The 27,500-nt window shown below is 46.3% G+C and overlaps 1 protein-coding gene across 2 annotated transcripts in view; it reads right to left on the bottom strand.

Annotated features, from left to right (window-relative positions):
• Positions 1-27,500, bottom strand: part of Astn1 (astrotactin 1) — a 294,474-nt gene that overhangs the window by 11,587 nt on the left and 255,387 nt on the right. For both annotated transcript variants that reach the window (XM_013015580.1, XM_013015579.1), the window contains exons 17-21: positions 17,636-17,904; positions 11,477-11,610; positions 7,630-7,781; positions 6,144-6,279; positions 596-696 (exon numbers count right to left, since the gene is read on the bottom strand). In XM_013015580.1, coding sequence (XP_012871034.1) covers positions 596-696; positions 6,144-6,279; positions 7,630-7,781; positions 11,477-11,610; positions 17,636-17,904 — 792 coding nt within the window. The remainder of the gene's footprint in view (positions 1-595; positions 697-6,143; positions 6,280-7,629; positions 7,782-11,476; positions 11,611-17,635; positions 17,905-27,500) is intronic.

Below are 27,500 nucleotides of genomic sequence, written 5' to 3'. Positions count from 1 at the left end.
CAGGTCACTTTAGTTAGTGCTGAAACTCTGGGGAAGTGGTGATGAGGATGGAAGAATTCTGCCTAGTGAGGAGACATTGTCAGCCAGGGAGTGTGGTGTGTGCAGTGGAGACCAACTTCCTTGGTAACCAGGCCCAATGCCAGTGCTGGAGTTTAAAATGAGGAGGGAGAGCTCTCTACTGAAAACCTGCTCCAGAACAACTCCAAAAGATAGAGTTAAAGATGGCAGAGCCTCTTTGCTGGAAAGGAAGCGATACAGCCGTTAATTCCAAATCTTCAGCCTTATGGGTGGGTCACTCACAATGGCCTTTCAGATGGTCAAACTCTATGAAGAGGGGGCATCCTTGTAAGTACCCTGACGGTAGAACTGCAGCAGGGGCTGCAGAGAGGAATGAGGGCTTCTAGACCCGAAGGCCGAGGCTGAAGAGCCCATCCAGCAAGGCTAGACTTCTCTGCTGGGCCTTGAAGTCTTCCCTCTGCCCATTAAGTTCCAGGTCACACACTGCGTGCATCTTTGGTCCCTCATTTCTCATGGGAAGGATTGGTCCCTAGGGCGTGTCTCTTGCAGACTCTCCGCTGACCTCCGTATCTCTTACCTTGGGCTTTGACATCATCCACGACAGGACATGGCGTCTTCACGATCACATCGCTGGGCCTCGAGCGTCGTCCTGTGTTGTCCACTCCCCATAAGGTGAACCTGGCAGGGACACGAGTGGGCAAAGTCAGCAGGCTGGAGGCCCTGTGATCCCTGGATGGGATAATGACTTCCTTGGCTGCTTTTGTCATCCTGAGACACACCTACCGCCCTCGCTTTGGTCAGAAAGCACAAAACCTACAGCCTCTCCCTGCTCCCTGTGATACTGGAGTTGTCACTTGCTCTCTTAGGTGTGTTATCTGACAGGAAGCATCACAGTATAACATACTTCTTCTCCACATGGGAGATCAGCCTCAGCCCTTTTCTAGTGTAAACTGAGGACAAGTTCGCTCTTTAATGCAAGAGAAGGTCATTTTAGCTATAGCCCATGGCTGGACGCATGCAGCTAGCTCCCTCTACACCCACCACAGCCGGGGATCCCCCAGGGAAAGGCCAATCCTGACTGGGAGCACAGGGGTAGAAGGGAATCCCAGAGATGGAAATAGCTATCAAAGGCCAGACACAGATTTCCCATTTAGGTGATGGTGCTGGATGGATCAGAAAAGGAGAGACTCCAGGACCTCCTATGCTGAAAGGAAATTAAGCCAAACCACGAAAAACCAACAGCAGTGTCCCTGCAGGGTATCTGATAACTAGCCGGTTCGTTTAAAAGAAATGACTAGCAATGCTTTCCTGGCCCCTTTCTTGTCAAATGCGGATATTTATTTTGGCTCCTCTTGGCGAAGTTACTTGGAGAGAGAGAAAACAAAGAAATACTCCCAAAGTTGAGTGGCCCAGACAAATGTCAAGTTGAACCGAAACAGGTAAACCAGTGAACTAGAATAGGTATTACCGGTGTGCTCCAAAGATACCTTGTGTCTTCCGCTACATCCCCCAGATCCTCACACTACCATCATGGTGATCTGCTGAGATCTAGCAGGTGGCCACCCAAATCATACCTAGTAGGCTCCTAAAGGAAGCCCTTTGGTGCTGATCAGACCCGCTCAGCTCCTTTCCTATCTGCACCACAAACGAAGGGGTGCAGTATACCCTGCTGGCTGCTTCTACCCTGTGCTCTATATTCCTAAGCTTGGATCGATGGTCTTGCCTGGTAATAAATAACTCACTGTGATCCTGAGATCCTGCCACCCTTCCTTCCCACCATTCTTTGCCCTTTGCCACCCACCCCCCCAGAGCCACCCACCCCGGGACTGGCATGGGGCCACCTTCCCTGCTGTTTCCTCTCATTTGCCCCCAGATTCCTCATCAGTGATTAGGCCTTGTTTCTAGAACAGTGGCTGAGCCTCCCAACTCCTGACGCTGGTCCATTGATCTGATCAGACCTCACAAACCTGGTCTTAGCGCAGCTACCAATTCTCTTCTTTGCACACTTGCTCCAGACCGCCTTTTGCTAAGTTTCTGAAGGTGGTCTCAAAGGCACCCTAGGGCAGGTTGCAGATTGTGCTTCTGGATCTGGGCTTCATATGCAAAGAAAGCCTCTCCTGTGTTCTACACAGTCCAGGAAGCCAGGAAGCTGCAGGATTTTAGTGTGGAACAAAGCTTGGGCCTAATGAGCCCCTGGCTCTTACTAGAGATCCCAGTCAGAGACCTTGTATGTAGGAAGTTTCTCTCCTGGACAGAGGTGGATGGCCTGGGCATCATCGCAAACCCTACCTTTACCTAGTTCTCGAAGTTAACTCAGCCGAGCCAGGGATGCAAAGCCCTACTTGTTCCCAGGCTGATGATCCAGACATGGCCTGGCCACAGAACTGGGGCACGACTCGCCCTGGGCCCTACTGCTATTAACAAGGTGTTCTTGCTCCTTTTCAGCAGCTGCCCTGGCGCTCTGCGAGTCCTCAGTCTGAGCCCTTACTTCCATGACTTCCAATTTGCCCCATCCTCTTGAACGTCTGGCCTTGCCTGGTCTTTTCTGGATGGCTTACAGGGCTTTGAGCAAAGCCTTGGAAGTCCGAAAGCTCCTGACCACTGAGAGGTTGCACGAGGTCACCTGCCAGGACAGGTGGGCTATTGAAGCTCATGACTTCACACAGCTTTCCTGGACTGTGGTTGGATGTGTCCTGAGGCTCAGGTACCAAGCTGGCAGCCAGAGGGACCCTTTCTCTCTGTGCCTGAGATGGCATCAAGTCCCCAACTCATTCCCAGCCTGCCCATTCCTCTGGCTGCCTCTGATCAGATGCTCAATTACACCAAGACGCCGGGCACTCACATCCATTCGCACCTTTCTCCCAAAGATAATTAGTGCAAGAAAAGTTTGGCTTCTCGGAAGTGGTGCTGTGGCTCAAATGGTAGAGCTCTAGCCTTGAGCACAAAGAGGCTCAGGGACAGCGCTTAGGCCCTGAGTTCAAGCCCCATGACTGGCAAAAGAAAAGTTTGGCTTCTCATCTGTTTTGATAGCCTATTTTATTTCTTAGCACTTATCAGATATTAGGAAAGAAAAAACCTGCCACCACCTTCCAAGCAGAGATACAGCTTGACCTTAAGAATCACTCTTCAGCCATCTCAGCCCCCCCACCCCCACCCCAGGGCCCTGGAGAGAGAGCAGCCAGTTTATTTTACTATCAAGGGCCAGGAGCACTTGACACGTTTTTTTTTTTTTTTTCAGGAGGAAATGCATGTACAGTCAGTTCAGAAAGGCTTTGTCTGCACACTGTCAGCAGCATTGGTCCCACCATTGCACACAAGAAGAGGGTTAAGCGGGAATTACTGGACAGAAGAGATAAGCCCTGTTCCCAATCCAGAGGGCTCATGAGGGAGCTTATTCACTGCTTGGTCCAAAGTTTCTGGGCTCCTTCACCCAGACACACGGCTGCAACGGTTCAGTGCGTAGTTAGCGACGTGGTGATGACACGGATTGGGGGCATGTGTGCGTGAGAACAGACACAGACTGGCTCTGGCTCCAGGGTTGGGTCTAAAAGGCCTGGAACTTAATGTGCATGAGAATCAGAAAGCTCCCTGTCAAGTGCTGGCTGGGTTGCCTGCTGCTTTCCTGTTTTCCTCCTCCAGGGGTGGTGTTTGCTGTCCATCAGTCCCTAAGACTCAGCTACCTGTTTTCTGAATTGTCTGTCTGCTGTCTCATTCCCAGGTAGGTAGTACTGTCTCATGGGCAGGTGCTGTGCTAAAGTGAACTAGAAAGCTGGGAGGTTATCTCCCTTCTCTAAAATGAAGATGTAGAGTCAGAGACACTTTAAGATCTGTTTCAATTCGTGGGTTCTTAATGCTGTGGAAGCCATGGGCCCATCTTACAATAAGTCACCGTGAATGGACTAAACAGAATTATTAAATGAAGGATGGCCAGTGAAGTGGGCTGAATTAGAAATCCATGACTCCACAGCAAAGGGCAGCAGTGTGCTTCCAGGTGGGGTAAAAAATCATACTCGCAGAGCCTCCCCCTGCCGAGACTGGTCAGGGAGAAAGATATGTGTACAGAAAAACCATGAACCCTGACTCAGTTCCTAACCCATGGTCCGTATTCTTTGACACAACTGACTGGGTGAACCTGAAAAGTTACTCAGCTATGCTAAACCCCAGTGTCCTTAACTAGGGACAGCAAATACAATCCCGCAAGATTGGAGAGAAAACCTGGGTACACTCACTATGAAGCACACACACACACACACACACACACACACACCCTCTTTGTTTACAAAGGCTACCTTCTTCCCATTTTGTGGATAAGAGAATTCCCTTGCAGCAAGTTCAAGGGTAGTACTTGTTAGCCACCAAACCAAGCTTGGGGCCCATCTACTCTCAAGTCTTAATCTAAGGCTCTTTCCCTGTACCATGAACTGAAGTGCAGGCTTCCTTGACTGGCTTCTGAGAGTATTTTCACTCTCCTCCGGACACAGATCCCTCTACCTGTGATCTGCAGCGCCACCTAGTGGAATTTTTCTGTTCCTTCCTTGGTAACAAGCACCTCCCTCTTTGATAATCAACCTTGATAGAAAGAATGTGTTTTACCAGCTACGGGAGAACACTCGAAGACTATCAAGGAGTGAGAGAAGGTATTAGCCTCAAGTATTTTGATTAGGAAAAATAGAAGCCAAATCAGGCCAGCACCAAGAGGATCCTAGAAGGGGTGATGGCTGACCCTCCTCAATGACAGACTGTGCCAAACTCTTGCTCACAGAGTTTGGAAATTCCTAATTAACCTTTGTGATTTAGTGACAGAAATGAACGCACAGTCCCAATTTCTAAATGATACGTCTTGTTGGTTTCTAGGGGCTTTGCATCAGGTTTGTGGTGGGCGCTCACAAATTCTTCTTGCTTTTACCTGCTCCCCTCCCCAAGAGACGCAAGTTGGATGTGAATCATGACGTCATCAGTCATGTTGTCATTTGATTCTTCCTTCCTGAGCCTTCTAAGATGCCCCCTGTGTTTCTGTATTTTACTTTTCGTCTTAGGCAGTCCTGGCTCTCCTCTTCCTAGGCCTAGATTCGAGCAGCTAAAGCTGGAGCAGGTAAATTCATCACAATCACTACCACTCAAATCCTAGTGCTTTTTGTCCTTGAACTCTTTGTGGAAATGGACATGATTGATGATGGAAACTTGACTCTCTTCCCGTGACCTCAGCTGTAAACTGTTAAATGTTTTTCATACTGATGGGGTTAAAGGGTCCCGGAACTGCATCACTGTGAATTCTGCTCTCCTTTCCCCCCCCCCCTCCGCCCAATTCTTTCCATCATGACTTAAAGATTCTGTCACTCCTCTTTGTTATCTATTATGTCTGCCTCAGAGATATTTTACAACTGTTCTCTGAACACAGGGAGGGGTGCGGAGGAGTGCATGGAGAGAATGGGACGTTCCCAACTACCATCGTATCAGTCACTGTATTTTCTGTGAAGAAAAATGCTGTCTAGTTCTAAACTCTATAAATGGTTTCACTGTCACAGAAGCTAGTTTTCGAAAGCACTGGTCTTGGTAATAGTCTTTCCTTAAAAAGAACGAAGAGCTTCCATTGACATCCAGCCTTCGCTCTGTGCTGTCAATCTTATTTCCTTCCATTCCTCTCCACTCATCACTTGCTTCCCGTCGGTTTCATTACCAGCTACTTCCCTTCAAGCCTCTTCACTGTTGTCCTCGATCTTTCTGAGCCTGGTGTGTCTTTTCCCAACACTATTCTCGCTATGGAAGTCTAACATCCCAGAAGAGGGGACCTATTCCAGCTAGACTAGATTGCTTCCTCATTTTCTCTTCCACCTGTCCCTATTTTTCTATCTAACTCATCTTCCATTCTTCCCTTGGTTAAAGGTAGTGGTTTATGTATTTTCCCTCTGTCTGGCAACCTCCTTGAGATACAGGATTATTACCTTTCTAGATCCTACCTATTCTAGGATTTGAGCGTCCAAGAAGGTTCTCTATAATGCTGATTGGGATAAGACTCCAGATACTTGCCAGATCTCCCAAGGAACTCAAGTAGCAAAAGAGAACCTAGGAAAAGCCCTGGGGCTTTCCAGATAAGCAGTTGCTAGGGGGGTGTGTGCATCACTCACATGTAAATGGTGTCGGGTTCCAGGCATCGAATGATGAGAGAGATGGTGGTGAGCTGCTTGTCTGGGACCTGGGAAGGCATGGCACAGGGAGCCTTGGCTCCGGAGATGATGTCATCCACAAAGCTCAGCACAGTTTCTGCCCAGAGAGGAGGGAACAGAGACAGTGATGGTCAAGCAATGAACAGCTCAATACGATTCTTTTTTTAATTCCTACAACAGAAAGAAGACAGAGAGGATGATTTTGTATGACATTTTTTCTTGTGCTAGTACTATGGCCTGAACTTGAACTCAGAACCGCCCTCCCTCCCCCCCTCTGTCTCTCTCTGTCTCTGTCTCTCTGTCTCTGTCTCTCTCTCTCTCTCTCTCCGCACCCTCTCTCTCTCTCCTCTCTCTCTCCTGGCATTTTTGCTCAAGTTTCGCATTCTACCACTTGAGTCACACCTCTACTTCCAGCTTTTATTTCTACTTAACTGGAGATAAGAGTCTCAGGGAACTCTCCTGTCTAGATGGGTTTTGAATCACGATCCTCAGATTTCAACCTCCTGAGTAGCTAGAATTACAGGTCTTAGCCACCAGCGTCCAGCACAATTGTGGCGTAGACAACTCTCTGATTGACAGCCATTTGTCCAGAGTTTGTTGAGAAACAAGAAAGACAAGGCATGCAAACCACATCTGTGAACCATTAAATGTTCTTCACGTGGCCGGAGAATAGCGACTCTGGTCAGCGGCCGCTGCCATCCTTATGCAAACCCGGAGAGGGGCCTCAGTGGCAGCCCTGTGCAACTACTCTCCATGGCGGGAGAAAGCTGCCTGTGTCCCCATGTGCCCAACATGTGCACCCAAGCTGTGTCTTTGAATGCCCTTGCAGATGGCGCCCTCCCGTTGGGGATTGCATGGTAGGAGTACATCTCAGGGATTGCTGGTGTTGACCTCTCTCCGGGGGGATCCAGTGAGATAATAAGGCATAGAATATTGTTCCTGGGGTGGTGTTTCCACCCCCTCCCAGGCTTCCCTCTTTTAGCTGGACTTGACAAAAGTGGGGTTTGCTTTAGGACAAGCCGTGGAGCAAGCACAACTATTTGCACATGCTTTTTGCCTTGAGGGGGTGTTCTTAGTAAAGGAATTTTTTTTTTCTGTAATCATAGCAGTTGTTAGCGGACATTGTTTCCTAATTGTGGGCTGGGATAACTAGTGTACTGTATTGTTGTTTCTATGTGAGTGTGCCTCCAGGCATGAAATGGACACTTCTTCCATAAACAAAAAGAAAAGCAAAATCAAAACAAGGCACTGTCAGATGCTCACCAGGCGCAAACTCCTAAATGGACAAGATGGCTGCCGTTTGGAAGAGAAGTTGTTTGTGTCCTCTCTTTCGCTCTTTCTGCTCTGCCCTGAAGTAATGGGGCTCTGCAGCAAAGCCAGGTGGTGATGCCTTTGTTTTTACTGCTTTGGATCAAGACTAGCTCAGGGGAGTGGGGGGGGTGCCCACCTGTCTCCACTTTGGAGTGGTCCATCCTGTCTGTGACTTTCTCTTGGCGGATGAGATAATCCACAATCTGCACCCCAATCGGTGGCTCTGAGTGTTCCCACTCGAGGACCACCAGGGTGCTGCTGGGCTCATACACCGTAGAGAGTCGTAGCCTGAGCAAGACAGGAAAAAGCATGACATGAGGACGCAGCTGGGATCTGCACTGGTCACTGGCCTCCTTGTTGATGGTCACATTGTACATTTTCCTTAATGGATTACTAATTACTCTGAGCTCCTTTCCTATATAGTTTTCTGCTATCCCATGATCGCATGAGACCAATGCATCTAAGTGCTCATTACAGATTATAACTAAACAAATAAGTTGGCAAGTAAAGCTTCATGTATGTTACATGATTAAGGGGACAGGCTTCTTGGGTTAGTCTTTTTGTTTCTTTGTCTGTCTATTTTATTTTTTGTCAGTCATGGGGCTTGAACTCAGGTCCTAGGCACTGTCCCTGAGTGCTTTTGCTCAAGGCTAAGGCTAGCACTCTACCACATTGAGCCACAGCGCCACTTCCAGTTTTCTGGTGGTTCATTGAAGAAAAGAGTCTCATAGACTTTCCTGCCCAGGCTGGCTTTGCACTGAGATCCTCAGATCTCAGCCTCCTGAGTAGCTAGGGTGACGGGCATGAGCCACTAGCACCCAACATCTTTTACTTTAGTCCATTTAAAATCATTTATGGACTCTTGAGACATACTAAGAGAATATGTGTGTGGTGTCCATAAAAAGGCCCATTGATGGTAGCATCCAGGAGAATCTCACGTTCATGAGGACAGTGAGTTAAGTTCTGTAATTAATGGCCCCTGCCCTGCCCGCTCCACTGTCCCTTTTGCTAAGGATACAGTGGCTTTTTCCCAGGCCATCTGCAGACTGGGCCTTGGAACAGGCTCTGTTTGGACATTACTGGGCAGGAGAAGGTTGGTGTCGTGTCCAGTTCTCCTTGGGGTGATGTTCTGTGCCTGCTGCTTGGGTTCTGGTTTTGTTTCTGCCTTTCTCTTGGGTTTCTATGAATATTTGCGTTTCTGCTTTCAATCCCTATCCATCCCCCCTGCCCCAGTTCAGAGTCTTTTCATTCTTTACAAGTGGTCCATTTAGAGCCTGGTTTTGCTTTGCTGTCTCATACTTCTTTGTGCCCTGTAGAGACAAAGTAATCATTACTGACAGCCACTGATGCAGTTTATCCTAATTGTCCAACTGGTTTCAGTTTTCCGCCTTGGTTTGGAGTTTTAATATGTAGCTCTCAGATTGCTCTCTTGATTCCAACTCCCATTTCACCCTAGAGTACTGGATCCAGAGTCTTTTCTAAGCTCCTGCTCGTTCAAGCCTGCCTCTCTTGTAGATATCTCATCCATGCACCTCCATCCTTGGTACCTCTATTTAATAAGTATCTGTAATGCAAAAACACTCCTACCCTCTACTCAAAGATGCTTCCCGTTGGTCCCCAGAATGACAAAGAACCATTGTTTGGCTGCGTCACACCAAATGACTTGCAATGTTAAGTTTCAATTCAGCAAACATGCATGAAGTAGCTCTTAATTGTAAGGATATATTGGGCGCTAGGACTATAGGAGTTCACAAGGCTATCCTAAATCCTTTCTTTTATGCAGTTTAGTGAGTAATAGAAATATGCAACTGCACATATGATCAGAACTTCAATAAGAAATCACGGGATGCTGTGCGAGCAAAAGGAAGGAGTTCAACCAGTGGTAAAAACAATAGAAAACATATGCGTTTCTGGTTGTGGCTACCATGAAGTAGTGCATGATTTGCATCTGACATTAAGGTGGCAGAGACCCAGAACAGTGTGGATATTGACAAATTCACTAATTAGAGTCACATGCAGAATGCTATTCTGAAGTAAAAAATAAAAATAAAATTGGGAAGCTTTGGTAAGAAACTAAGCCTTCTGGGAACTCAAATTCTGTGAAACTATAGACTTAAGACAGCCTCTATTGGGAAATAGAAGTGTGTAGAAGCGTTCACACAAGGACTTTTGTAAAATTAGAGCCTACCTCTGTCTCCAACTGCCAATTAAAATGGAAGCAATGAAGGTCTGTTACCGAAGGAATTGATCCACTTTGACAAGAAAAGTGAAGACCTTAACAGGTATTTCCTGTTTGTGAAAACTTTAACCCAGCGTGATCATAAGCTATGACATTTAGTACATTCAGGCTCAAAAATGGAGACCATCTCTAAAATGTTGTGACTAAATAACATTCAGGTCCTTATCTAATAACAGGGCACTTTCTTACCTGGGAGTCAGTTTAATAGCAGCTATTAGACTAGTGGGAGGTTCAAGTTATGATTTTAAGTTATGATTTCAAGTTATGATTTGCAAGGTAGAGTTGTCATTGCTAAAATCGTATGTGTAGAGAAAGAAGACAGGCAACCAGAGAAGACATTGGATTGGTGTACAATGATGCTTTCCTGTGTTTTCCTCTCTCTCCACATTCTTCTTGTTCAGTCTTGGCTCCTTGGTTTCTAGCCACATCCTCATGAAGCAGGCTGGAGGGCAGCCTTCCCTTGCCAATTCCCCTTGACAGTCTGTCTCTGCTTGCTCAGCCCTCCAGTGTTGGCAGCTCTTGCTTTGGGCTTTCTTTGCCTTCCTCATCCCTAAGGTCATGCTCCACCAGCTTGTCCTACCAGCCCTGTTTCATGGACACAATCATTCGCTGGCCTAACTCCCAAAGCAGATGCCACATAAGAGGCAAAGCCAGGTCCCTGCCCCCGGCTCCGGCTTCATCTCGGTCCCTTCTGTTTAATCTTCTCTTGAGATGTTTTTCATCTCAAATTGGGCATCTTTTTCATACTTAATCTTTCTGACCCCTCAGAGGCAGATAGACCCCCGCTACTCTCCATAGTTCATACCTGGTCTGTAGCATCCTGGCAGATGGCTTTGATCCTGTCTCCCATTTCTTTGGGGTTAACAGAAATCTTTTGGCTCCTGTGTCATTTTTTCTTTGACTTCCCTCTTTCTCTCTGCTCAATGGCTACCTACAGACTCACCCCAAGACACTTCCCAGGAAAGTCCAAATGGGCCCGCCTTCTTCTCAAATGCACATCCTACGATGCTTCCTTTCTCAGTGTGACCTATTCCCGTTGCAAACTGTCCAGGTCATAAGCCATCAGTCCATTTTCAGCTTCTCCTTCTTCCTCATCCCCATGGTCCACCAGGGGCCTAGCCCTTTTGGTTCTATGCTACATTATTTCTCAGTTTCATTCTACCCATGTTACCAGGGCTGCAAATCTGATCTGGCAGCCATGGCCTTGCTTCTAGCTTTACCCACTTAGGAAAAAAAAACATATTCAATCCATTTGAACCCATTTGCTTTTCTATTAAATAGGGGAATGGCAGTACCAACTGGCTCCTAACAATGTCTGGTATCCAGGAAGTAATTGAAAAGCAGCAGTGTTTTTGGTTCTGTTAAATTCTCACTATTTCTAACATCCACCCTTGCAACCACTCCGCTACCCCATTACCTTTCTAATCATGTTCTCCTTTTCCTCTTTTAAAAAAGAAACTCCATTGATATCCCTCCTCACCATGAATATCTAACAGTTGCCCAAATCCAGAATGAGCCAATCATTCTCCTTCACCTTTCCTTCAAGTATCTATAAGGTCTGTCACACTGTTTCTCTGTCTATTAACAAATGTGTATGCCTCTCTCTGCATAGATTAGAAGGGCTCCAAAGGCAGGTACTATGCCCTGTTCTTCCTTCTGACCTAGCCTTGTAAACAGTAGACACTCAATAGTGTTTTTTCCGGGCGGGTGTGAGTCAGACACACATGAGGAAAAGGGATCATACACAGGCTGTGGCAGAGGCGCACAGGTGGGGAGTCCGTCAGCTCCAAAGGCAGTGGAGTCACAGCGACACCAGTCCTCGATGACATCTCCAGTCCCCGAGCACCACAGAGAGCTCATGGTGGCCTCTTGTAAGAGCTGCATAAAAGAGCAACCAACAGGTGAGGATCAAGAATCCACGGCTGGTTCAATCCTCCATGACTTTCACACTGAAGGTTCTAAGACCATTTCAATGACTTTGATTTTTGTTTTGTTTTTCTAAAATTCTTAACCTAAAGGATGGTTTCTGGGGAGCCTGAGTCTGATTGAACCTCTGAGGCGTCCCTTTCCCTTTGGCATAGCAGTTTACCATTGAGGTTAGGAGCGGTCACTTTGGAAGCACGTCATAGGCTGTCTTCCATCTCCCCTGTATTATACTGCATCACCCCACACTGTGGAGGTAAGACAGTAAATCAGATCTCCAGATGTTCTGCCTTTGCTACTCTTCTTTCTGTACCTAGGTGCTTTGCCCTTCCTCAAATTTTGTGTGCATCCTTATCCACCCTCTCCATCCAGCCTTAGTTTCCCTGTGATGTACTTTATAACCTACTTGCAGTATTTGCAGAGCTCCACCTTGGGCTGTGATTAGGCTGATGTGCTGATCAAGGGAATGATCAAGAAAGAGTCCTGCGGCACCAAGGCTCCGGGCTCTGCTCTGGGTGAGAATCTGAGCATGTCAATCACTGCCAAACTGAATTTATCAAGGATTAAAGTAGGATAAAATTAGTACTTTCCTCATAGGGGTATGTGACAATTAAATGAAATAATCTATGCCACGTGAAATAATCTGTGCACCGTAGCACGTACACATTAGTCATTGATACATTTTAGCAATTATTATTGTCATGGAATGTCAGGATGGAGTCTTATATAGAACCTTGTGAAAGTGACAAAGTCTGGCACCCTCACAACGAGTGATTTGATTTCATAGGGAATGCTCACTTTTCACAAATAAAGGGTAAAGTTAACCAGTTGAGGGAAGAGAGCTGTGATGGTAGCAATTCCTAGGTGACACAGGAGTCTGCTGGGGTACCCTGGGCCCTGGCTTCCTTCACCCAGGCAGAGTGACCACTGCGGAGCCCACCACGCTCAGAGCTCACTCTTGTCACTCAACGTCTGCAGCCTCGGGTTTCCCTCAAGATTTCCTTCTCCATTTCACCATCATCACACCCACACCAAAGTGGTAAATCAGAGAAATGAAACTTCACTGTTCTGGAAAAGGTCATACCAAAAAATTCAAAAAGAAGAGGAGAAGAGAGGAGAAAGGAAGAAAAGGGAGGGGAGAGGTGAAGAAGAAGAGAAAAATTGGAATCGTGGAGGTAAGCAGGGAGCAAAGAAAAGCAGGGAAGGAAAGATACAGCTCTGCAGAAATCCAAATATCTGAACCTAAGGGCAATGTCCTCTTCAGAATTTCCGTGTTACCTGAGATGAAAATATTGGAATTAGAGTCCTTACCAAATACCCTCCCCAGATTTGAAACCTCTAGGAAGCAGGCCTCCATCCTTAGTTATAGCTATGATTTGTGTAGATTTGTATAATTTATAAGTGCCTTTGGAGGTTAATGCTTGGGTAAGTGATACAATCATGATATATAGTGGAGGATTCTGAGAGTCACAGGCATTGGTTGACTTGCTCAGCCTCCCAGGACCGCCAAGGAAATAGTGCTGGGGCTTGAGTTCACCATGAATCACTGGGCATTGCAGGTTCTTCCTCTCAAGTATTTTTAATAACTGTACCCCTCAGTTTTATTTTATTTCCTGTCTGACAGACTGAACCAGATCCAAGTAAAGAGATATTTTGCTTAAAAACATTGAAAAAAACAGATAGTTTTTTTTTTCCCCAGACAGACCAAAACCCAAACCACCCACAGCCTAGGAGAGTCCAATCAAGAATTATTTGCAGGGCTGAGAAGGTGGCTCAGTGGTAGAGCACTTGCCTTGCATGCCTGAGGCCCTGGGTTCGATTCCTCAGCACCACATAAGCAAAAAGAAAAAAGCCGGAAGTGGCGCTGTGGCTCAAGTGGTAGAGCACTAGCCTTGAGCTGAAGGGTGAGGGACAGTGCCCAGGCCCAGAGTGCAGGCCCCATGACCGGACCAAAAAAAAAAAGAAATTATTTGCAAAGCACTTTCAAGAGGCCACTTCCTGTAGAAAGCATGATGATTGTGATTACACACAAGACATGTGCCTTGTTTTCATACTTTTTTTGTTTGTTTGTTTTAGTCGGTTGTAGGTCTTGAACTCTGGGCCTGGGCACTGTCCCTCAGCTCTTCAGCTCAAGGCTAGCGCTCTATCACTTGAGCCACAGAGCCACTTCCGGTTTTCTGGAGGTTCATTGGAGATAAGAATCTCACGGATTTTCCTGCCTGGGCTGTCTTTGAACTGTGATCCTCAGATCTCAGCCTCCGGAACAGCTAGGATTACAGATGTGAACCACCGGCACCTGGTTTTGCCATACATTATGTGACCAGATAATAAACAAAGACGTGAATATCTGAGTACCAGATTCATGCTAAGGGCTCCAAAAGGAAAGGTGGAGTATTAGAGATTCACATGGCGACAAGAGCAGAAAGAAAGGGTGAGTAATCTCCTCAGGGGAGCAGAAAGGCTCTAAGGGAAAGACATCATTCAGCCACAAAGAAGAATAAGATCTTGTCCTTTGCAGGAACTAGAGCATCGTATTAACTGAGAGAGAATGAGGGAGGGAGTGACACTATTCAAAGGAAAATGCACTCATTGCCTGACTTATGTAACTGTAACCCCTCTGTACATCACCTTTACAATAAAATTCAGAAAATAAAAAAAGATATTAATGGGAAAAAGCTGCTCGTAGAAAGACAAGTAGTGTTGTATATTTTCGCTCAAATGAAGAACAACCCTTTCTCCTGACAAAAATGAAAGCAGAAAAGAGATTACCATGGAAGAAGAAAGGAAAGAAAAAGGTGTGGACGGGAGGGTAAAAAGTTGCATAGATAGAGTCGAGGCATAGATGCACAAATAGGACATCATAATGAAATCTATTCACTTGCATAATTAATACACAGTAGCAATAGCAATTTTAAAAAGCTTTCTGGAGCCAGGTGCCAGTGGCTCAGGCCTAGCTTCTCAGGAAGCTGAGATCTGAGGATCACGGTTTGAAGCCAGCCTGGGAAAAAAAAGGGCCATGAACCTCTTATCTCCAATTAACCATTCAAAAAACAGAAGTGGCCCTGTGGCTCAAGTGGTAGAGTGCTAGACTTGGGCACAAAGAGGCTCTGACACAGCGCCCAGGCCCTGAATTCAAGCCCTACAACCGACAGAAGAAAAAAAAAGCTCTCTGGTCAAAAAGTTGGAAAAATGAGATGCATAGAAATTTCAATATGGGTCTGAGTACAGTGAGGTATATTTATAATCCCAGCCACGTGGGACGTGGACATAGAAGACTCACAGTGGGATTAAGTTAGTGAAACCATGTCTCAAAAGTGAAACCAGTCAAACTGGGGCATATCGTTATTTCAAGTTAGGTGGGAAGCATGGGAGAGATTGCCTGTGATCAGAAAGTTAGCACCAAGAAAAGCATGTGATCCTGTCTGAAAAATAACTCAACCAGAAAAGGCTGGGGGCATGGCTCAAGTGGTAGAGCAAGTAATAGCCCTGAGTTTAGTCACCAGTACCATCACACAACAATGACAAAAATAATAAAGAAAGAAGGAAAGAAGAAAAGACAAAAGACAAAAAGAAAAGAGAAAGGCCAACATTGAGAAGACTTGGCTGGGCGCTGGTGGCTCATGCCTGTAATCCTAGCAACTCAGGAGGCTGAGGTCTGAGGTTACAGTTTGAAGCAAGTCAAGTCAGGAAAGTCCATGGGACTCTTACCTCCAATAAACTACCAAAAATAAGACAGAAGTAGAGTTGGGGCTCAAGTGGTAGAGCGCCAGCCTTGAGCAAAAAGAGCAGAGAGAACAGCACTCAAGCTCTGAGTTCAAGCCTCAGGGTCTGATAAAGAAATAAATAAGCAAATAAACGTAGACCTGAATGACAGGTCAGTCTGCTTGTAAAAGAAGGAAAAGAGGTAAGAGATTACAGAGGGCTTTGTGGACCAACCTAAGGAGGGGCTCACATTTCAAGAGCAATTGAAGAGAGCACCAAAGAGAATGTGTTAAAGCTCTATTTGCTGCTCTTGCTTTTGAGGAGATAGACATTTAAAACGACTGGGAAATTCTACAAAGCACTTCTTGTCTCCAGCTTGGACAAGTGAATGGAAGGCGGGCACATTCCTTGAGGTAGAAACAAAACACACACCTAAAGGTTTGGGGTTAGGAAGAAGTGTACTCAAGTTTTGTGGAGTTGGTTAAGGGGTTTGGCCTGGTTGTTTCTTTACCACAATCACTGCTTAGGCTGAAACAGCCTCAGAGATGATCTCATCCAACAGAGGTAGGACAAGGAGAGCACAGGAGGATAGAAAATAATCTCAAAGATAAACCTATGGGAGAGACAGAGATTAAAAACAGCCAGTAGCATCAGTGCCACAACTCAGATCCCACTCCCCTCTCCTCAGTTTCTCCATGCTTTGGGAGAAGGGGTAAAATCAGAATGGAAAAGCTGTCTAGCAGAGGGATAGCAAAGGAAAAATACATCAAAGAAACAAAGGACAGAAACATCGGATGCTGACTGAACTCTAGCCGAGGCCATCTTACCTGTGCTTGGAAATTGAAAGGTTCAAAAGAAGGCCAGAAGGAAATCTTCACTCTGTCATCTTGAACCCACCCCAGCCCACACCGGAAGACTGGCATAGAGCAAAGGAGGAGGCTCAAGGTCCCCCACAAACAGCAAGAGCCTCTTCCCTCACTAAGCTCTATCCTGTCTTACAGTTTTACACCCCGGATGCCTAGCAAGATTTGAGTGGACTATATGAACTCAGTGTCCTAAGGTGAGTGGCACAGACAATCTTGGGTTAGGAGTTCCAGAAGCCTTGGGGAAGACCAGGAGTAAAGTGGACAAGGCTGGGGCTGGCATTGCGTTCACCACTGTAACAGCCACCCAAGCCCTCCTGTTTTCCTACCTAGATCCTTGATGGTGGCTTTACTCCTGCCCTTCCTCCCGTGATGATCAAATTCAAGAGAAATTTGTATGTCTTGGAAGCAAATATTCTTTTTGCTCCTGTAACTATGTGTATGTATGTGTCTGTATATGTATACACACACACACACACACACACACACACACACAGAGAGAGCAAAATCCCTCCTGTTGGTTGGAACAACACCTCTGAAACAAACTGTGACACACCAGTTGTCTCTTCAAAGAGAAAAGAGAAAGCAATTATCACCCCACCTGGAGGGGCTCACTCCTTGGGTAAGCAGTCTTGTCCCCAAACTGCTTTGCTTATGGTCTCAGAAGCCCAATACTTGGAGCTTTGTTAATTACCTGTAATAGCCACAATCCTTGTTCTGGTGTGTGGGGTGACTTCCTCTAATCTGTGTGTCCTTGAGGAGGTCAGAGAGCTAGGAAATGGGCTGTGCCCGCCTCTGCCTCATGGAACCCCTTGTCCCCTCTAGATCCGTTCTGTTTCTCCTGTTTCTGTGTGGCTAGGAGAGAGGCAGAGACCAAGGACGCACGGACAGAGACGAGCCAAGGCCTCATTGCCTGAGCAAAAGCAGATCTGCATGCAGGTGCTGTTTGGTTCTTAGGCCCAATGAAAACAAACCTTCTAGAAGGTAAGGATGCCCGCAAGTTCCTCTGGGAATTATGACCTGTAGGCTCCTGGTACACACACAGCTGATCTCAACAAGAGTCGCTCCCGGGCTAGCACAGATAGAACCATGAGAGGAGGTGGCCGACTCCATGCGAACAAGGGGTGAGACCGAGTTGAGCTGCCTCTCCCAGCCCCTTAGGAGGGTTCCATAGTGACTTCAGATTGTAAGGACTGCGCTACCCTCTCTACCCCCTCGCCATGCTCAAAGATGCCACCAGCCCTTAGCTAGGACTCCAACATCAGATTACTCCAGATGCATTCATTGGACTTAATTTGCAAGTATGGAAGTCTAAGCAAACCGGATGCCTGGATGAGGCCACCTAACGCTCCTCGGCCTCATGGAAAGCCTTGCTGGTGATGTCTTCCCACCACCCCCAGTCCCCAGCCTCTCACCCTCTGTGTCTGGTTGTTGGTCACCAGTTCGTAGACGGGGGCGGCTCGGGTCACCTCCAGCAGGACGGGCTCGGCAGGTGTGTCCGGGCTGGATGTCACGTGACACAGGGGACAGGAGGAAGGGCAGCGGCCCTGGCTATGGCACTCCATCCGGACCCCGGCTGCCATGCGCTTGGTGCCAGAGTCGGACAGGCTGGCGATGTATTCTGGGAATGTCAGCACCTTGGGGTCTCTCTCCCGCTCCTCCGATTCATCCGACGGGGAGTTACCTGTCAAACATTTGCACAAGGAAGAGCAAGAGTCAGGGAGGCTGGGGAACGAGGGACAGTCGCAGGCCTCGGGGCCTGGGGTCTGGCTTCTGAGAGGTTAACAAGTGTGGCTTAGAAAGGGCGCGATGTGCTTCCCTCATCCCACTTGATGTGGGGGCCCACATTGTCCCAGTGAGGCAGAGAGAGAGAGAGAGAGAGAGAGAGAGAGAGAGAGAGAGAGAGGAGGGAGGGAGAGGGAGAGGGAGAGGGAGAGAGAGCATGCTGGGAAATGGCCAGGCCCCATGTGAGACTCTCACATCTGAGACTATCAGAATCAGGAGTTCCACCGGTCCATCTGGAGGTTATGTCCATGGAATCTGTGTGAACACCTGTCACCAAGCATACACACCGTACCCCCCACCACAATTCTGGGACTCTGAGGTTTCCTTAATAAACTACAGACTGCCCAGCACCTCTTTGGGGCATTGGGAAATGACAAGCTCCAAAGGCACACAGCTCAGAGGCTGACAAACAGCCCGGAAGTACCATCACAACCATCACTGGCATGCACCAACTACGAAGTAGGATGGATTTGTGCTCTCCGTTAGCCATTGCAAGCAGCGAATTCTGGCCTTACACCCGCATAATAGACAAGGAGAATAAGGCCCGTTGACTGAGAGTCACACAGCTACTATGTTCTGGGATCTGAATCGACTTCTTTGTTCAGATTTCTGTCTTGAGGTCATAGAAGAAGAGAGGACATTTCCACTTTATATGCGTACATTAGGAATGGGGAAGAAGTCTGACTTTTCAATAAAAAGATCTGTACTCTTGTTTGATGAGGAAAAGATAGCTAGAAAATGTAATAGTCTACTTTGGGGTGATAGAAATAGCAACTAAAGGAAACTAGGGTTGCTCCCACATAAGGAAAACTGTTCATCATGTCTCTTCCCCTTCTCTTGGTTCTCCATTTGACTAGTCAACGCTAGAGTTGGAGCCTGGGGGAGAAAAGCATTGGGTTCCTGAAGAGATTTCTGACTCGTTTGGGCACGGTGGCTGTCCCAGGCAGGAAATGATTTCAGAGATACTGCTGTGCCCTGGCAACCACAGAGCATGCACGGCCCGTTCGTTCCGTCTCCAAGGCTCATCAAGAATGTGGGACTTGATGAGCCAGATCTCTGGGTGAACTGGCTGGAAGGCCTTGCAAAGTGGTTCCAGTGAGTGACTGTGACCCACGACTCATGGACATTTTAGAAGAGTTCTCTCCCCGTAGGGTCCCGGGAGCTTCTGTGCATCATCCCTCCCCCTGGTTTGGCGGGTAATTCGAGCCCATTTGGGAAAATCATGAGGCATGACCACCCTGGCCTTGTTCAACCCCCAGCTCTGGACAGCAAAGGACTCACTCCTTGACTGTAAGTGTGAGGTATAATGTATTTAACATGTGGCTTTCATTTAGTAATAGACACAGAGTTGAGCTCCAGTTCTTTCTGGCTTGTAGAGGGATTGCATAACCACGCTGACCAAATTGAGAAAGGTGGCATTGGACAGGTATCCTGAGAGCTCAGAGCAACTCACCAACCCCTAGGTCAGTTTCCTCACTGGTAGGACTGTACCACACGCAGGCTTCTGTACCCCAGTCATCCCCATAGCAGACAGTGTTTGTAAAGGGTCCCCAGTTCTTGGCAGGACTCTCTTCAGACTGCTTTATAGACTGGACTGGAATACACAAGGGTACAGTGAGGTCCATTGGCCTTCGGTCTCAACTCTGGGCAAAACCCATTCACTGAAAGAGTTAATGAATTCCCTTTGTCAAAAGTTAGGAAAATACAATATTTCATGTTCAAAACAGGATTTTCGAAATTCTGCCAGGGAGCCTGGCTAGGAGGTTAAGGGGTTCTAGATAAGCTATTTGCACCTTAAAAGATTTTTTTCCTTACCCGGAGTCCTTTGTTACTAATCCTTTCAACAGAAGCTGAAGAAGTTCCACAAACTCACCACTAGATGGTGGTATTGAACCAGAAAAATGAGTGTTTTGGTTTTTGTTGTTTTCTGAATTCATTTTGGGAAATTCTGGGAAATAAACTTAGAGAATAACCAGCACACCTTACTTCAACCATGTTCATGCAGGTGTAATTTTTTTTCTCAATCAGATAACAAAGACAAAGAGTGAAACAATTGAAAACCAGCTATCCTAGGGAGAAAAAATTCCAATGAAAGATGTAAGATAGTGACAAGATAATTAAGGAAACACAAAACCGAGGGAAGAAAACACAAAACTTCCTCAATTTTACCTAACACAGAGGAAAGTTTTACCTAATCAAGAGGAAGAATGCCACAAACTTCCTTGACTAAAGAACCCAGGAGCCTTCCCTAGCTACTGCCTGGCATGCTCCATCCTGAAAGAGAACTGCCGTCACTAGGGGGCGCTGCATCCACAAACACAGAGGATCATGGAGGGTTCCCACCGCCCCCCCTTACTCCCCAGCTCTCCATCATTAAGGCTTATAATTGCTGTAAACATGAGGGGTTGTTCCCCTTGCTGCTGTGGTCCGGATATCCCAATTAAAATCAAGATGCACACATTCTTTGTCAATGCCCTTTAGCCTCAGATGTTTGGCAAGACTGGACAGTAGCGATAAGGGGGAAGGAAGAGGGTGGAGGTGGAGGTAAAGCCACCAAATTCTCCTTCTCCTTCTAGCTCAGAATGCTATTTTCTGTCACCTGAAGATAGGCAACTGCCTACCCTATGCAACGTCCCTGCAGAAGGCCAAGACCCACGATCCATTCAGTCCTCTGGTTACCTCAAATGGCATCTACAAGAGAGCTGGATTTGCCCAGAATTGATGAGCAGTGATCTCCCCAAAGCTATCCATTCATGTTTCCGTGAAGAATAGAAATGTGTGTGGGAGAGAGATTTTTCTTAGAGAAAATGCATTTTCCATGTGAAGTTAAGGATACTTTGGGGAAATACTCTTTTAAATGATGGTGTTTAGTGGTGAAAGCCCAGATAAATCTCCTTAGCCCAAAGAGAAGGCCTACAACCTTCCCAGCTGTGTCAAATGAAAGAGCAGCTCAGGTCCTGAAAACTTCAGGAGCGTGTGATCCCTGACACTTGTTTTCAGCTCCTCTGTTGGAACGGGTGGTAGAGAGGTTTATGGGTAGACAATTAGAGAGAGGGATGACCATCTATTTGCTCGTAGTTCAAGGGTTCACTGTCCACCCCTTGGGGGAACTCCACTACAAGTTCTTGGGTACTTTCCCTTCTTCTACCCTCCCTCCACAGTCTGGGTAGAAATGCTCTAGGAATTTATATGCTGTCTCTTAGCAAACCAAACACTCTGTTTCTATGTCTCTGGCCATCAGAAATAAGCTACAGTTATACAGTTATACTCAAAAGAGTATAAAGCCAGCAAAGATGCCCTCTGATAAAAAAATAACCAGTGTGACCCCCTCCTTCTCCCATCCCTGTTTACCGAATCGAGTCCATTGCTCTCTGGAGAGGCTCTTGTATCAGGCTGTGACAAAAAGTTGTCTTATACGTAGAGGAGTATTCAACCTGGAATGTAGTTAACAACTCTAAAACTGCAAGGCATTTTGCAAATACAGTGTGCTATAAATAAATGCCATTTGCTTTAGGCTAAATTTGTATCCTACAGCACCCAAGTGGATGAATTTCCCCCAATAGAATATTGTGGTGTGAGAATATTGGCATCCCTTCCTGCTCCAGATCTCCATGGAGCCCATGGCTTGCAGCATGTACAGACTGACCCACCTCCACTTCCAGACACACAGGATGATGAACGTGACCAACCCATTCCCATGCAGGACCTGCTCTGCAGGTGGGAACGGACAGGACACCAGGGTTGCTATGAAGTAAATTGGTACAATTCCTGTAGGATTCGAGGGCTGCGTAAGAATCTCTCTCCTGAGTTGGTGCCCAAGGCAATGCGATGCTAATGACATCACAGCTAGAGCGACAGTGGCAGTTCATTAGGCAGCAGAGAATCAAATGCAAACTAATCAGCTTTGGGGAATAGCGTGGGTCACAGAGGAAAGAGGGCTGATGTGGGTAGATGAAGCCCAGCTCGGCAAAGTTACCCACATCCTGCAGGCCAGGGCCTACCCCAACCTTCACAACATCTACTGTTGCAGGCAGCTGACCGGGCTGAGTGATTGGAGCGTGCATCCCCTTCCAGCTGCAGAGGATACAGTTAGTCTCTCGCAATGATTAATACTCTGTTTGGACAGAAAGGTTGAGGTCACTGTGAACTTAAACTGTGTGCCACTTCCATGGTGACACGCATTCTGAGACCCAAACCAAACACAATGTGATGATTAATAATTAGAGAAAAGGACACAGAACACAGACTGGCCACTTCTCTTTATGCTTTGATAATACGTAAGGGCTACATGGTCAGGGATAGTGTCGTTTTCACATTGAAATGTCTTTTCTTAGCTTTAATGTGTATACTTTAGTCTGCCTATCTATCTATCTATCTATCTCATCTGGTTATCTGTCATCTATCACCTTCATCTACATACATCTATTTGTCTATATTTATCTATCTATTATCTATCATATATATCTATGAATAAACAACTATTTACATGTATATCTACATGTCATATATATCTATATATCTGTCTATCTTCTATAACATATCTACTTACATCTACTTATATACATATATATATATATATATCATCTATATCTATCTATATACCTATCTACCTATATCCGTGGATATTCTGATAAGTTCTAGTCATAGACTTGAATTCTTTCTTTCTTTCTTTTTTTTTTTTTGTCGGTCGTGGGGCTTGAATTCTGGGCTTGGGCACTATCCCTCAGCTCTTCAGCTCAAGGTGAGCACTCTACCGCTTGAGCCACAGCACCACTTCCGGTTTTCTTGGTTTATTGGAGATAAGAGTCTCACGGACTTTCCTGCCCAGGCTGGCTTTGAACCATGATCCTCAGATCTCAGTCTCCTGAGTAGCTAGGATGACAGGCATGAGCCACAGGCACCCGGCTTAAATTCTATTTTAAAAAAACCTCAAGCACAGAAATAAAACTGAAGTAGTTGTAAGCTGTTCTCTAGTCTTTTACTAAAGCTTCAACCTACCAAGTAGTACAAAGCATTATTGAGGTGGCAGTGGACTTTCTCTAGCCAGGGTCTCTATACAATTAACAGATTATAACTCTTCTGCTTGGACATACACTTATATGGATGGCAGAACCTCAGATCCAACACATTCCAACATCAGTCATTATCTCCTCATTCTGCTTGGCAGCCTTTTCCTCCTCTTCTAGGTACCAGCTCAGGGAAAGCGACAGCTGACTTCCCAGGTGCTCAAGTCAGAAAGCCTGGCTGGTTTCACTGCTCACAGCCCCCAGCCCATTAATCAGCTAATGCTAAATTTACTTTCCACCTCCCCAAACCGTGCACTTATCTCCATCGTCTCCACCCCGCGAGAGAAGTGGTACTTTAGAAACTCCTAATCACACTGATTAGGTTTGATTTCTGCCTTCAGCATTTGTTAGTTGTGTGATTCGGGGTTCAGTTCTCAGCTTCCCTGTGTCTGGGCTTCCTCATAGGAAAAAATAAAGATAACTGGGCTAATTCCAATCAGGTTAGAATCCACAAAGATAGATGGAAGGACAGATGGACAGACACATACACAGACAGAGTATGCTGGAGACACAGTGGGCGATCTCTAAATTTCCTTCTTGTTTTCCTGTGTGATACCTTTCTACCTACCTGCTTTGTTCATCACCAACTCCATTATACAGTGAGTACCCTGAAGGGCAAAACTGTGTCCTGTTCTCCACTACAATATCTCCAAGTATTCTCTATGTAATGTACACTAATGGATTCAACAATTCATTAAACAAATATTTACTGAATGACTCCAAGGGGGTGTTGGGTAATACATCATTACTAATGACTTGTATAACAAGTCATTCCCCTCTGTCTTCTGCAGGTACTAACTAGCCGGGCTGGGTTTGCCGTCATTCGGGGCATTGCTGAACTAGGTTGTTTGGAAATGCTCTTTGTTTTGTCATGAGAAAAGGTGCATAACTCCCATTCACTGGGCAACACTACTTTCAGATGCAGAGAGAGTGGTTCAAAAACTGATGTGGATGAAAAGAGGTGAAGATTTGGCGCACACTGTTTGTTACTGCACACTGTGTAAAACACACACGGGTATATCCACATGTCTCAGCATGTTAGGATTTAAGCTTCGGCCAGGACAAGGCCAGATCTGGTGCTAAAGAATAGACAGTTGTTCCTGGCTAGAATATCTGGAAAAGTTGACACAGCCTGTTGGAAGGGTATGGCGATGGCTCAGGACAGTGATATCCTGGAACCAAAGAGTAGTAGTCTAGGTGGAAAAGAAAAGGCCCAGGGGTGGGGGAAGGTGTTCTGGATCTCTGTGCAAATCTGGGAATCTGAGTCATTGCAGACATGGCATCACACGGACCTGTTTAACAATGAAGATGGCCCTGCAAGCGAGATCCACCCTGACCTCCAACAGTGGTCTCAAAACTTACATTTTCTGATCTTTTGTTACTCTGCCCATCTTGGCTGCCTCTGGGGAGGAATCCCATGTTCCCAGCCTCGAGTCATCTCTACCTAGTAGATCCAAGTAAGTATGCCACTCTTTGGGAATTAAATAATGGAAACCCATTGCTTCTCAGCTGATCATGGCATCAAAATCAAACAATAAAACCTCCTACCTCTAAAGAATGTGTACTTTTATCATTTCTTAGAAATGAAATGGATTTTATTGTTTTTAATCTTTGGGACGTATCCTTTACTTTTGTACTCTACGATTAAGGTAATGATACATATCAGAATCAATTATTTAGAACATTTTTTAAAGGAAGTTTCTGGAAACAGCAGCTCTTTGTCATGATCATGCCCTGTAACTGGCCCTTCAGAGCAGTAAGCAAGGTTGTCAGATCCTGTGTGGTAATTAGTGGTCATCAGATACCCCTGAACACCTCAACAAAATACCATTCACTTGGAGACTCAAGGAAAGGTGTCTCCCAGAAAAGTGAATTCTCAGTTAATTGGTATTTATCCAGAAAGAACCTACTTTTCTTGTAGTCCTTGTTGATATTTTCTCTTCTAATTTCCTGCCTCCAAAACAGAATTCAACCTTTCCTCCAAGGGACCTCTGCTCATCAATTATGACTATGCAGATTTCGAAGATATAAGAGACAAATCAAATGGCATCTGTACCACCAGTGGCTTTTAAAACTCCACCAGTAACCATGCTATCTTTTCTCAAGATTGTCCTTTCTTTACAGGCATGTTGTAAAGTATCTGATTGAGGCTCCTGACTGGTCAGGTTCAATTGCGATTTGGGTGTAGAAAAAGTGCTTGGTCTTTGCCAAAAAGTTGTTAGTCAGCTTTGGTGTAGGAACAGTACACTTCATCACTGATTTCCTAGTTTCCCAGAGCCTCCCATATGCCTCTTTTGGGCCAGGGACAATGGGTATGAGATAAGAAGTTGAGTTAACGAAGTTGCAGGATGATAGCCTCTACCAAGGGATGAAGAGGAACACAAAACTGCCTTTGAAATTTGACTGCGACCCAACTGCCTCCCATTCTCAACTGTAAATTTCACATGAAGACGAAAACAAGGACATTGTTGCTGTTCCTGGAATCCCTCTTTGCACAGCCCCGGGATCTCATGAGGAAGGAGAATCAAGCCCAACACTTGCTGGAAATCACCAAAGCTTTTGCTGCAAAAACAACCTATCCTGCTCTGCTGGACTGTGACTCCCCAGTGAGCGAGCCACTCCTACGCTGCCCCAAATATCTATTGCTTGCTTGTGCTCTCTCTCTCTGTCTCTCTGTCTCTGTCTGTCTGTCTGTCTGTCTGTCTGTCTCTCTCTCTCTCTCCTGTCCTTCTTTCCTTATGTATGCATGGATAGCTGCTCTGCTCTCCTTATTCTCAGGAGAAGTAATTCTACTGGCACCTTGCGCCTGTAAACACAAGAGCTTCAACCACAGCACATCACACTGCACTTGGCTTTGTCATTTATCGGTCACATTCACTCCCAGGGCAAGGATGCTCTCTGGTGTGAGTGGCCTTGGCGCCCAGCACTGTGCTCTGAAAGTGTTCCTTCCCTCCCTCTTGGCAGGACTGTTATGTCGTTGTGGGTATACTAGCTTCTACCCACATTGTGAGATCTGGAGCAGTTTAACTAATTCCTGTGTGTAGGGGGGTGGTATTTCTTTTTATAGTGTTATTATGAAGGTGAGGTACAGCGGGGTCACAGTTGCATAAGTCAGGTAGTGAGTACATTTCTTCTTGGACAATGTCACCCCTTCCCTCGCTCTCTCCCAGTTTTTCCCTCCCATCCTAATTCCACAGTTGTTGTTGTTACCCTCACATTTCTTTAGTCACTAAAGGTCTTCACGAACTGACTACCAATGTTTGTGATTTTGTTTTTGTCAGTCGTGAGGCTTGAACTTGGGGCTGGGGCGCTGTCCTTCAGCTCTTCAACTCAAGGCGAGCACTCTGCCACTTATGCTACATAGCCACGTCTGGTTTTATGGTTTATCGGAGATAAGAGTCTCATGGACTTTCCTGCTTGGACTGGCTTTGAATTGTGATCCTCAGATCTCCAGCTCCTGAGTAGCTAGGATGACAGGTATGAGCCACTGGTATCCAGCTGTTTATTTCTTATCAAGCTGTTTTCCCCTATTTCCCTGGGCTTCCTTAAAAAGTGCCATGAGCTTTATTAGAAAGAAAAAAAAAACCTGATTGCTCCCCAGCTCTGAAGGTTAACTATCCAAAATTAAGGTGCCATGTTCCCTTTGAAAGCTGTAGAGAGCAACCTCTCTTTCTTCTTCCTAATGTCTGGTAGCTTCCAGAACCCCTGGGCAGCCCCTTGGCTTAGGGCTGTACCACCCTGTTTCTGCCCTACACGGCTTTCTTTGTGTGTCTGTGCCCAAGTCTACCACTTTGTCCTCTTATAAAGAGACCTCTCACTGGATTTAGAGCCTACTCCAAGAGCAGCTCATCTTCATAATCTTCACCAGGATCCTATTTCCAAGGAAGTTCACAATCTGTCGCTGCAGGACCGTCGTAGGAAATTCAGTTTGACACCACAGAGCCCATCACCTTGAACCTGTACCAGCGGGCCCACCCCTACTTCAGTCCCTGGCCATTTGGGAACTGGTCATCCATCCCTTTATGAAAAGGAAACAAGTTTCTGGCTTCTTCCGTTCAGTAGAAGCTGTATGCAGCTTCTCATCACTGTCAAAATAAACCTGACATAGAGATTCAGAGTCACAGCCTTCAGGATGTGCAGAATCGTGCTGGATTATCCCTGCTGCGTCTCCACAGAGAGACTGGCATGGGGAGAGGGAGGAGGGAGAGAGACGAGGCTGGGAGAGAGGTGAAAATGAGGAACACCTGCGGGATTTGCTATTTTCAAATCTCCATTAGCAGAAAGGCAACGTGAATGAGTGGGCATGCTCAGCAGGCTCCGGGAGAGAGGCTTCCTCGCTCTTGTCTGGAAGTGAAAGCTCCCCTGGCCCCCTTCTCTTGTCTGAGAGCATGAACTGAGAAGTCAACTATGCACCCCCCAAGACTGCTGT

This window comes from Dipodomys ordii, unplaced genomic scaffold (assembly GCF_000151885.1).
Source record: "Dipodomys ordii isolate 6190 unplaced genomic scaffold, Dord_2.0 Scaffold27, whole genome shotgun sequence".
Taxonomy (NCBI): Eukaryota; Metazoa; Chordata; class Mammalia; order Rodentia; family Heteromyidae; genus Dipodomys; species Dipodomys ordii.
The sequence above is the reverse complement of the archived record's forward strand: the minus strand, read 5'-3'. Positions and strand labels throughout refer to the sequence as shown.